The sequence below is a fragment of the Gloeophyllum trabeum genome, assembly GCF_000344685.1.
Source record: "Gloeophyllum trabeum ATCC 11539 unplaced genomic scaffold GLOTRscaffold_00012, whole genome shotgun sequence".
Taxonomy (NCBI): Eukaryota; Fungi; Basidiomycota; class Agaricomycetes; order Gloeophyllales; family Gloeophyllaceae; genus Gloeophyllum; species Gloeophyllum trabeum.
The window spans coordinates 758730-769324 of record NW_006920421.1 but is presented as its reverse complement, the minus strand read 5'-3'; the positions used below and the strand labels follow the sequence as shown (position 1 = coordinate 769324).

The 10595-nt window shown below is 58.7% G+C and overlaps 4 protein-coding genes across 4 annotated transcripts; 3 read left to right on the top strand and 1 right to left on the bottom strand.

The window, feature by feature from the left end:
- The first annotated feature begins 1152 nt into the window (after nt 1-1152).
- On the top strand, nt 1153-2332 carry GLOTRDRAFT_117411 (uncharacterized protein). The gene is made up of 6 exons (XM_007870728.1): nt 1153-1356; nt 1431-1573; nt 1627-1765; nt 1817-1975; nt 2033-2055; nt 2113-2332. The coding sequence occupies exons 1-6, from the start codon at nt 1177-1179 to the stop codon at nt 2210-2212; spliced, it is 744 nt and encodes a 247-aa protein (XP_007868919.1). The 5' UTR covers nt 1153-1176; the 3' UTR covers nt 2213-2332.
- A 1315-nt stretch (nt 2333-3647) lies between these two features.
- On the top strand, nt 3648-5357 carry GLOTRDRAFT_140308 (uncharacterized protein; the record flags this gene model as incomplete). Its single annotated transcript, XM_007870727.1, has 2 exons — nt 3648-4166; nt 4220-5357. 2 exons carry the CDS (start codon nt 3648-3650, stop codon nt 4946-4948), a joined length of 1248 nt encoding a protein of 415 aa, XP_007868918.1. The 3' UTR covers nt 4949-5357.
- GLOTRDRAFT_131862 (uncharacterized protein) lies at nt 5321-6554 on the bottom strand (the record flags this gene model as incomplete). The annotated part of the gene is made up of 2 exons (XM_007870726.1): nt 5321-5508; nt 5690-6554. 2 exons carry the CDS (start codon nt 6552-6554, stop codon nt 5321-5323), a joined length of 1053 nt encoding a protein of 350 aa, XP_007868917.1.
- Nucleotides 6555-8343: 1789 nt separating this feature from the next.
- Nucleotides 8344-10556, top strand: GLOTRDRAFT_131861 (uncharacterized protein; the record flags this gene model as incomplete). The annotated part of the gene is made up of 4 exons (XM_007870725.1): nt 8344-8811; nt 8865-9057; nt 9107-9268; nt 9325-10556. The coding sequence occupies 4 exons, from the start codon at nt 8344-8346 to the stop codon at nt 10554-10556; spliced, it is 2055 nt and encodes a 684-aa protein (XP_007868916.1).
- Nucleotides 10557-10595: the final 39 nt, after the last annotated feature.

Here is a 10595-nt window from a genome sequence, read left to right as displayed (position 1 = left end):
AACGAGGATGATCAGGAGTAGAGGAGGGGTTGCCTAGGCTTGAAGAAGTCGGCAAGTGTCGTAGAAGAGTTCAACCTAATGTTAGGAAGCGATATCCTAACTAGTCGTCTTGAGATAACTGGGCCACGTGCCAACAGTTATGTCGTCACTACCTCAGTAAGCGTACTGAAAGGTAGGTCTGGCCGGGCCAATGCCAACGGTCAAGTCAAGAGTCCAGGTAATCGCTGTATTCAACAGGAGGTTGAACTAAGGAATACATGGGTTTTCCTACAGTATATATAGTAACTGGTATAGGGGTTAATACCCAAAGAAGAGAACAATAAGAAAGGACGCGTAAGCCATCCTGTGAGAACGTAACTCAGAGAAATGAGAAATACAAGGGCGCCCATTGGTAGAAGGTGAGTCAAGGAAGATAACGTGTGAGAAGAAGATAGCGTCCATGGGAAGGTCTACTCGGAGAAAGGTACTGTCCAATAGCAATGCTCGGAATGGAAATGGAATGAGATAAGCATGGGAAAATCATAACAGACTCCATCGTGAAAAAATCCGGGGAGTCTATCATTTTGTCGTTGGCCGTCAGCAGAATGACCTTTTCCCTACGGTAGAGCACTTGTCGGGCATTGACATGGCCGGATGAGAGACGCATCGCTTGATCTCGTGCGAGGCTCAGCGGTCACCTGGGCACCGTCAAATACCAACACACAGCATCAACTGGGATCGCTCACCGTGAACAGCCTTGCGCATGTTGCCGCGAGGGCGCAATTACACGGCAATGATGATATTAGCCCTATGTGAAGGAAGGCACACCATCTGTCCAAGTTGAGTTGCATACTCGTATGCACTGGGTGTGCATCAGGAAAAAGGGGAAGGTCTGAAGGTCTAAATGTCCAGATGTGTTTTTGATTCTGTTCCTGTGTGCTGCGTCCCATCAGTTGACGGAAGACTGTGCATGACTGTGATGCTATACAAACGATTGCCCAGGCGGTTTCGGGGCAGTACAGGTCACTCTGTTCCTCACGGAATCTCGTGCTGTGAACGGTTCCGTCATGCAGGCTATGTCAACTTTGTCAAGCGCCCGAGAAGCTACAACACGTGTAGTCCTGGTGGAATACATATACAGAGCCCTACAGCGGTCTTATGCTCACGGAGGCTGCTGACAGGTTTCCCAGAGCTGCCATGTTTCAGCCTCCAGCACGAAAAAAGAAGCGCAAGCCCTTCATGGGCAGGTCGACAGCCACACTGGAGCACGCCCAGCTCGCCACCACTACTCTTGCGATCTTGGCTGACGACGCCTTGAGCGTGCCTGGGTTGAAGGCCGTCTGTGGCATCGCGAATCAGATCATCAGCCTAGCCCAGGTTCGTTCGCCGTGGATGTTATCCTTGGGGCTGCTGAAGTTCGAGACACCCCCGTACCTGCGGGTTGCCCACAGAATGCCCGAACGAACAAAGAAGAGTGTCAGATGCTAGCGCAAGGTACTCGTCAAGTCATAGAGGTGCTGTTGTCCGCTACGTCTGGATGTTCCGAGGACAGCGTGAGCCACAGGTTCAAGATAGGCGTTGAGCGACTGAGCGAGTGAGCCATGCCGTTGTCATCGTAGAGACAGTCTGATAGAGAGTGCTTGCTAGTGAGATGGAAGAGATCCGCAGATGCATGGTGGAGATCGGATCGCGCAGTCTGTTCAAGGGTATGATCAAGCTCGAGTCCGACCGCGCGAGGATAGGGGAATGTCGAGAGAAGCTGAGCCAAGCCCAGATGAAGTTTCTGGTATGTCACTCCCGCATCCCGCTTGTCATCCTGTTCTCAGATACTTGTCAGGTTTATGCGCAGATAGTACAACATACTGGGAGGCAGAGCGGAGATGTGAACCCTGTTCGACACGCCGGAGTCGACACAGGGTTTACAGATCCGCGTCTGTATGAACAGAATGGTGAAGAGCAAGAGAAGGCTGGAGAGTCCGCGGTGCAGAAGCCTACGGTAAGCACGATTCCGGATGGTGCCCGGCTCACTAGCCGCTGAACGATGCGGATACAGATTCTACAGGGGGACGGCCGAAAGTGAGTATTTACTCTCGTTTGTCCTCAGCCGCGCTGAACATGGCCTGCAATGTGTAGCTCCTGGTTCGCAGCGGAGATCTACGCGCCTGCAACTCAAGGCTGGCCCCGGGTCAAGATCGACGCACACATCGGCGTTGTCTGCATTTTTTTGTCATGAGCGGCAGGGATAGGACGCTCCCGCGCGGCGTCTGCACGGGAGTGAATTGTCTCTGGCAACGCCAGTGACGCTCGCTGTTCCAAGGGCACTGCGGTGCTGAGCACGAAGCAATATCGCGACGTGAGCGACACTCCGCTAACTCGTGATATTATACATATCCGGCCCACTATGTAGGAAGCCGCGAGGCCTTCTTCTACATTCAGCACACAACGAGTACACTTGCGAGTTGTGGTGCTTGCGGCATGGCTAATTCCAGATGCTGCAGTTGTTCCACGTGCCCGTGTGGCAAGGTGGATAACGTCGCTTTGTGCTAGACAGCTGTGCGAACTGGGGTCGAAGGTTGTCCACCGGGGTCGCACCCGGTGCCGTCGATAGGAGACGCTGTACATTGATTGGGATCGCTGTATGCAATTATTATTTGACATCTTGATTAGAGCCATCGTGGTCATCGTCGCTCCAGTGCTCGCTGTTGACTTGAGAGAAAGACGAATCCATAGGAGCCAAACCCTCGTGCGATCGTCGAGTGCGCGCGAGCCTATCAAAGCGCCCCCATCCTCTGATTGGCTATGAACGCCACGAGTATCGTGGGAACGCATGACATCCCTGCTCCCCCCACCACCACCTGCCAGTGCGTGTTTAGCCAGCGGCGAGCAGCTCCACCCCGACTTGGTCTTTCTGATCTTCTTCTGCTGGTGGTGATCATGTCAGGACGACCCTGGCCGGGATGAAACACGACGGAAGGCGGAAATTCTATGGGAAGTCTGGCTATGGATGCGGATGACGCGGGCTTCGATGGTGGTTTGCGATTCCCTGGGTTGGATGGAGTACGCAAGACGGGTCTTCTGGCGGGATGCAGATGCTGTCGTGAGCAATCGCCGGAACGAAAGGATGGGTACGTCTCCGCCCTCGACAGCCACCGACGCGAGCACTGCAAGTACGCTCGATACCGAGGCCAGTGCTCGCGCTCCCTCTCTCGGGTATACCCTCGGCAAGCGACGACCTGGAGCCTCGCGCCACCCATAATGAACTCACCTGTCAAGGCGCTCTGTTCCCGGTTAGCCAACGCGGCAGGCGTGTGCCTGAATATGGAGTGCCTGCTCTTCTCCCGAGCAGCGCTGGTTGCCATAGCGCGGGCATCGCTCGACTGGGATTGGACGCGAGCGGTTGACTGGAAGTTGGAGTAGGGGAAGCGAGTATGACGAGTACACCAGCGAGGCCCCAGGGCAGGTGGGCGACTCCAACCGCGTTACGGTATGCGCAGGGCGGAGAGCGACGACCCTGATTGGTGGAGACAGCGGGATCGACTCTCGAGGACACGGAGGACACGCCAGCGACCCGATCCGGAGCAGCGCCTTCCGGACACGGACGGAGGAGCGTTGGGTGTCAAGCCCGGGAGCGCCGATGGACAGGCGATGAGCTGCGCTGGAAGGCCCCGATGCGCCGAGGCCAGGGGGCTCGGGCGGGGCTCGGGGAGGACTGGACGGTGCTCGGCTCTGCGTCGAGCGTTGGCGCGCCTGCCTCCACGCACGGACAGATGACGTCCGCCCGTGCTTGGGTTATAATACCCAGCAGCCGGCCGCACGCGAGCAGACACACAATCCTCTCCGACGTTAGCATGACAGTGTCGGACGCGTCGACCCGACCGCCGTCGTCTTCTCGTCCTGATCCGCAGCAGCGCGATGCGCACCCCGGCGGCGATGGTACTAGTAGCGGTCCCGCGGCGTCCCATCCCACCCCCGCCGCTGCCCTGCCGCGCACGATGAGCACCGCCTCCGCTGCCTACCACGAGCCCGCGTGGTCCGACCCGCTCGACTTGCCGCCCGTCGCGCGCCCGCTCACGTCGTCGCTGCACCCCATCCCGCCGTCCTCGTCCCTCTCCACGCTCTCCCCCGTCTCCTCCGCCCCCGGCACGCCCGCCCCGCTCGACCGCATCCCCTCCTTCGAGCGCGAGTTCGTGAGTCCCGCGTCCCACCGCGTCTCCTCCTGCAGTGCTGACCCCGGCGACAGTGCACGAACTTTACGTGCTGCGGGCTCTCGCTCTCGGACCTGCACGAGCTCGTCGACCACTTCGAGGAGTCCCACGTCCTCGTCGCCCAGCGGTACCACCCCTACCCGCGCGTCCTCTCCTACCCCAACCCCAGCCCCGAGCCCGACTACCCGTCGGAGCGGGAAGCGTCAAAACCTCGCCCCGGGCTGGTAGTCAGCCACAGCTGCCCGCGCCCGTCGTCGCTATCCCCGCCGCCCCCCGCCGACTGCGGGTTCGCGTACGACCCCGACCCGTGCGCGATCCTCCAGCACCAGTACGACCGCCCGCCGCCATACCCGTATCTCCCCCCGTACCAGGACGGCGAGTGGTGGGACGCCTCCGCGGCAGAGCCCGGCGACGGTCCTAGCCGGGTGGGCCCCGACGTGTCCTTTGCGCCCTCCCAAGCCCAGGCCCAAGCCCGACGATCATCGGCGGACGAAGTCGGCCTGCCCCCCGGAGCGTTCACGGTCCCGCACGCCCCCTCCACCTCGCCTCTCCCCCACCCCACCACCACCACCGCCGCACAGAAACCCAAGAAATCCAGCGGCGCAAAGCTCGAGCGCCGACGCGAGCGCGCGAAGAGGGAGCGCGGCTTCCGCTGCCCGCAGCCCGGGTGCGTGAAGAGCTACCTCAACCCGAACGGGTTGAAGTACCACCTGGAGAAGGGGACGTGTGTGTTTGAGGGGGCCGGCGGGGTCGGGGTGGCGTGATTCAGACTCGAGGGTAAGGGGACCGGATGCGCAGAATGGATGGGCGGGAAAGTAGATCCGGATAGGGGTCGTAGGTTAGAAGTAATGTAATACCGTTATGGTGTATGTATTGTACTGGCATCAGGGACCGGGCGGGTAGGTGTATGCAGGGCATCTGCACAACCGCCGGGAACTTGAAGATTCGTGATTAGCGATGGACGGCGGTCAGTAGCACAGTGATAAGATAACCTAATGTAGCAACAGAACACCTCCTCCCGCCTCTGCTGAATCTGCGTCCCGTCCGACATCTCGCGCACCGGGTATAATAGTACAATAACTTGGACTGCCTTTCTTTCTTCCCTGTCCCTTCTCCCTTCCTTTTCCTTTCCTTGATCACTCCCCCGCCCCCGCCTCCTCCTCACCGTCCCCCGTCCCCCCGGTCCACTCGCGCTCCCACAGTGGAGGCGGCGCGGACGGCGGGTGCAGCGCCGGGTGCGAGGGCGGGAGCCGTGCGCGCGCGTGCTGCAGCCGCGTGAGCAGCGCGGAGCGTTCGTCCAGGAGGGCAGTGATGTAGTCGATTGCTGGGGTGGAGTGGGGTTAGCAGGCGGCCGCAGTGACGAGGAGGGTGGGCGGGTAACGGGAAGGGGGGGGGGCGGGGGTCGGATGATTACGATGGGCGGGGTGGTAGGGAAGCAGAAAACCACGGAGCGGATGGGGAGAAAGGGGCGCGTATACGAGCACAAGATGGGAACCGGCACTCACTCTTCTGCAGCACGATATTCTCGCTCCGCGGGCCCGCCCGCCCGTCTGCCCTCTCCGCCGCCTCCGCCTCCGCCTCCCTCCCCTCCCTCCCCTTGCCCCTCCTCCGCGCCTTGCCCTTCTCCCTCCTCTCCTCCGCCTCCTCCCGCGCGATGGCCGCGCGCAGCGCGGGCACGGCGTCGCACAGCGCCTCGTACCCGCGCCGGATGTTCGCGCGCCGCTTCTGCTCGCTCTGGATGTGGTTCGCCTTCTTCTGCGACGGCGTGAGCAGCGCGGGCTTCGGCGAGGGCGAGGCGCGCCGGCGTTTCGCGTTCGTGGATGTGGTCGTGGTGGTGGTGGTGGTGGTGCTGGAGGAGGTGCTGGAGGAGGTGCTAGGCCGTTTGGGCGGGCGGCGCGGGGCGGGCGGGCGGGATGCGGATGCGGATGCGGGCAGGGCGGAGGGCGCGGGCGCGGGGAGGGGGTGCAGCGTGTGCGGCGGCGCGGCCGACGACGAGTGCGCGCGGGCGGGCGGACGGGAGTGCACGTACCCGAACGAGTAGTGCGGCTCGTGCGCGTAGCTCGGCGCGTCCGTCGTCGCATGCCTGCTCGGCTGCTGCGGTTGTTGGTGTTGTTGTTGTTGTTGTTGTTGTGGCGGCGGCGGCGCGCGGTGGTCGAGCGCCATCAGGTCCTTCGTCGCCTTCGCCAGCGCCTCCCTCCCCGCGGGCACCTCGATGCCCGCCATCGCCGCGCCCCCTCCCCCCCCATGCGCACCGCCGCTCGCGTACATGTGCCATTCGGGCGCGAGCCCGTCGTCGACGGCGGCGAGGAAGCTCTGGAACGCGTGCGCCTCGCCCGCGGAGAGCAGCTGGGGGTCGGACGCCGCGGGCATGGCCAAGCTGCAGTGCGGGGTGATGCCAGCGCGGGCCTTCATGTGATTATTTCAGCCAGACCTGGGGTGGGAATGCGCGGCCGCCTTTTGAGTCCGGCGGTGGCGGTGCAGCCTGGGGTAGACGGGGTCAGGTGGGGGTCGTCGCCGGGGGAGGCTTGGGGACGGTCTTTCGTAGGCCCGACGACGGGCAGCGCGGCAGCGACCCTTGCAATGCGGGGGTGCGGAGTGTGCGTGAGGTTTCTGCCTCGGCGGCCTACAGCTGGGCAATGCTAAGTTCAACAACAAGCTGTCGGACGACGTCGCCAGGAGCCAATCATGATCTGAGCCCTCTGTTCAGCTGACGCGTGACATCTCGAGGTTGTAGATCTGCAATTGCAGCTTGTCTGCGCGAGGCTCTGAGGAGAACAACTTGGATCCATATCGTACCCAGCAGCAGCACGAGGGACGCTCTGCGCCGTGAACTATAAACTATGACAGAAGTCCAACTGAAATGAAAGTTAGAGACGTCTGTCTGGTTCGAGGACCAGGCCAAGTCAATCACCTCCTCTTCCATCTGCGGGCCCGGTTGCCCGACATTAGCCCGGATGATCGAGTCGGTATGAAAGCACGCCTTGCAGGTACATGTACGTGGATTTGATCAGATACAGTATGATCATACTTCCGAATTTGACCGATCTCCTTTACTGCACATTCTAGCTTTTGGCTCACGATATCGATACCAATCTCATCTGTCTTTTCCCATTGATTTGCCCATCCCGGTGCGGCGGCCGAATTCTCAGGCTTCTCGGACGCAGCCTCTGGCTTCCGTGCGGTACTCGCAGGTATGCAGTGCTTGCTGCCCGTAATGCCACAGGATGCACCTGCTGTTCGAATACAGGGAGGACCTAGAACCCGTAAGTTACTTCCTGTGAAATTTGAAAGAAAACGCTGCTAGCCGACCTGTAGTTTGCGCAGAGGCATACTCCCCGACGACCAGTGGCCAAGGATCGCACAAGGGCTCACGTTCCAGTACTTGCAGGAATGCAGCCGCACACAGTCCAAGCGGCATCTCTAGCTTTGACGTCTTTCGGTTCGGGATAGGTGATCGTGGTTAACCACTGCTTGGTGACTGTAAGTACATGGCTATGGCGTCTGCCCTCTGGTAGCGCGCCGATCGCCCAAGGACTCGATGGGTCTATATATGCTGCAGAGCTAGACCCTGAGCAAGACTAGCCCGAGCCACCGAACGTCACGTATGTTCGATTGCATGCATATGGGAGAAGTCAACGGGGACAGCTGTTGACATGGACATCAGGGGCTCTCGTGCGTTTCTGCACCTCAGTCTCTTGCCTCTGTGGCCCCTTTTACAAAGTCACATATCATGATCCGAGCGTGTGGTGAATAGGGAGTTCATCTAACGGTCCGCGAGCACCCGCAGGAACTCGTCCTGCATATAGTATGGTCCCGACTCCCATAATCTCTTACCTCCCTCCACGACGTACGTCCTTTCGAGGCCTCCGCAGGGGACCGTCTGACGTTCGATGACCTGGATCCCGACCTTCTGCGCAAATGCCGGCAGGTGAGGAAGCCCCATCGGCCTCCTAGTGAAGCCCGGGTGGATGAACTTTGACTGAGAACGCAAGTGTCCTGTGACCGGATTGCTATGTAGGTAGTACTCGTCATACATATAACAAGCGCTGCTCATATTCACGTAAGTAGGGTAGACGTAACTCAAGCTTATCTAGTTATCCGGCGATAGGCTCGGTGGGTGTTATAAGCTATCATCTATCATGTTTACCGGATGGAGACCATGCACCCCTTCGCCATCCTGTCCTCTGTGTGTTCTGCCGCGACCTCCATATTCACCTGCCTCGACGGCTCTCAGCAGGCTGATGTCACCGTTGATGCAGTTCACGACAATGTTCGATTCATTCAAGAGATCATCCATCCTCTCGCTACACGAAGGAGTCTCCCCCCAGGCCTTGTTCTATGCCTGCTTGATATTGGGGACAATTTATGCTCCATACACCAAGGCCTCACGGCGCTCAAAGGAGGGCAGGTGTCCGTTGCGACAATTCACGCGTTCTTCTTCCCGTCACGGGTTATAAGCAAGTTGAAGCGTGATAGTGACCTATTACTGCAGCGCGCTCTATTATTGAAGACTGCGTGTCAGGCTGAACACACTGACGCCCCTCCACCTCAGGCTGATATCGGCATCTTGGGTTCCGTCGGTAATCCAAATGTACGGCAATCCTGGTCTGATGTTTTTGGCAATGAGGTACGTTTCTACTGTGAACTCGTCCATATCTCTAAAGTGGGCACGTACTGAAGGATGCATATGCTGCACGAGCACGGTTCAGGCTGGCTCTGGATTCGCTGTTCAATCTCTCGGAAGAAGACTTCCATACCCTCTGGCTACGCCTCGACGAATTCCGGATCAATGTGGTAACACCAGCAACCTTGGAAAGATTTGGCGGTCAAAGTTTCTTGACAGATGCCGTACAGCGTATCCGCAGTGGTGAAGGTATGAGACATTGCGTTCGGACCGGATTGCGACATAATCGATACTGCAGCACCACCTGCTTCTAGTAATCACGTATATAAATGCTTGCTCTGGGTCGATGATAAACCAGAGAACAAAATAGAGGAAGTAATGTTCGCTCTCCAGCACCATATCCAAGTCCAGCGATTTACTTCGACCGCCGTCCTCAAGGACTGGCTTGAGCAACACCCAGGTAAGTATAGTATTAGATGCCGTGTGGTACCAGTTCTGACTGTGGCACGTCTCCAGAGATGCAGGATTTGGATAGGTCATCCAGTCTGCGTATCATTATCGATAATTCGAAACCGGAAAGTGGCGGGGCTAATGGTATCTTCACCTTCTCGGCCGGAGAGAACATCGTCCGCTACATGCGTGGCCGTCAGTATCAGGCACCCATCCTCGTCTACTGCGGATCCAGTATCCAAGGCACGGGGTACGTGCTCAGTTACGCAAACACGGGATCGACGACGGAACAATCCATCTGCCGGGCCTTCATCTCCGGACTACTTGCCCCAGGAAGCGACGAAAGAGTGTGGCAAGCATACAATGCGACACCCATGTCCATCCCCACTCTGCAATTGAACACTCGATCACCACTCCTGTTGCAGACGCGCTTGGCTCGCTTCGGCGACACCGACTCAACGTCGAGCTTCTTCACTGTCGGAAATGGCGGTGGATCCTTGCGGTCGTTCTATAACGGGAAAGAGGTTGATATGCGCATGAGCCACATTCGCGAAGCTATCCATCACGTTCGGGGAAATTGGCATCTTTATGCCGATTTTCTGTCCCGCTTGCGCGACTTGCTCTTGCAGCTCGGTGAACATGAAACCGTCTCTCCTATCTTGGACACTCTGCCCCGGTTCAAGCAGTGGTCTGACAGACGACGGGGCGGCGACCCCCCTGAGGATTATGGTCTCCTGCGGTTATACACCACTCCAGTGGGATATTTACATGCCTTCAAGATCATCAACGAAGTCTTCCGCACTCACGACATCGATAATGAGCGGCTGGTGTCTGCCGTCTTTTTCGTGGAGCTCTTGAATATAGAACTCTTCAAATACATCACCGAGCAGGGGATGAGGGATGTCGGGTTTACCGGGACTGTCCATCGAGGTCTGTGCCTTTCCACAGTGCAGCTCGACGCATTCTACCAGCTGGCCCGCATGCCCATCAGGGAGAGATTCTGGTCTATTCCCCTAGCAATCGTATCCTGCAGTATGGATGAAGACATCGCGGTAAAGTTCGCCCTCCAGCAGGCGACCGCTCATGGGACGGAGCATATGCACCCCGTCCTGTGGCGCATCCACGTCGCTAACCTAGACCCAGAGCTCCTCCGTGTTTATCATCAATACTACCCTATGAGCGTCGTGACAACAATGTGTGCAGTCCCCGACTCCCACGGTAGTTGGGAGGAGGGTTCTGTCGGGAAGAAATGGTCGCTCCACCATACAACTCGCTCTCGCCGTGAGAACCTCATGTAAGCAACGTCCCGACCGGACCGACGCCACTTTCGTTTTGAC

Bases quoted from the DNA above. Each gene is read 5' to 3' on its own strand.
- GLOTRDRAFT_117411 (XM_007870728.1), top strand. From the start codon at position 1,177: ATGTTTCAGCCTCCAGCACGAAAAAAGAAGCGCAAGCCCTTCATGGGC. The intron at 1,357-1,430 runs GTTCGTTCGCCG...GGTTGCCCACAG, and splicing joins AGATCATCAGCCTAGCCCAG to AATGCCCGAACGAACAAAGA. The intron at 2,056-2,112 runs GTGAGTATTTAC...TGCAATGTGTAG, and splicing joins CTACAGGGGGACGGCCGAAA to CTCCTGGTTCGCAGCGGAGA.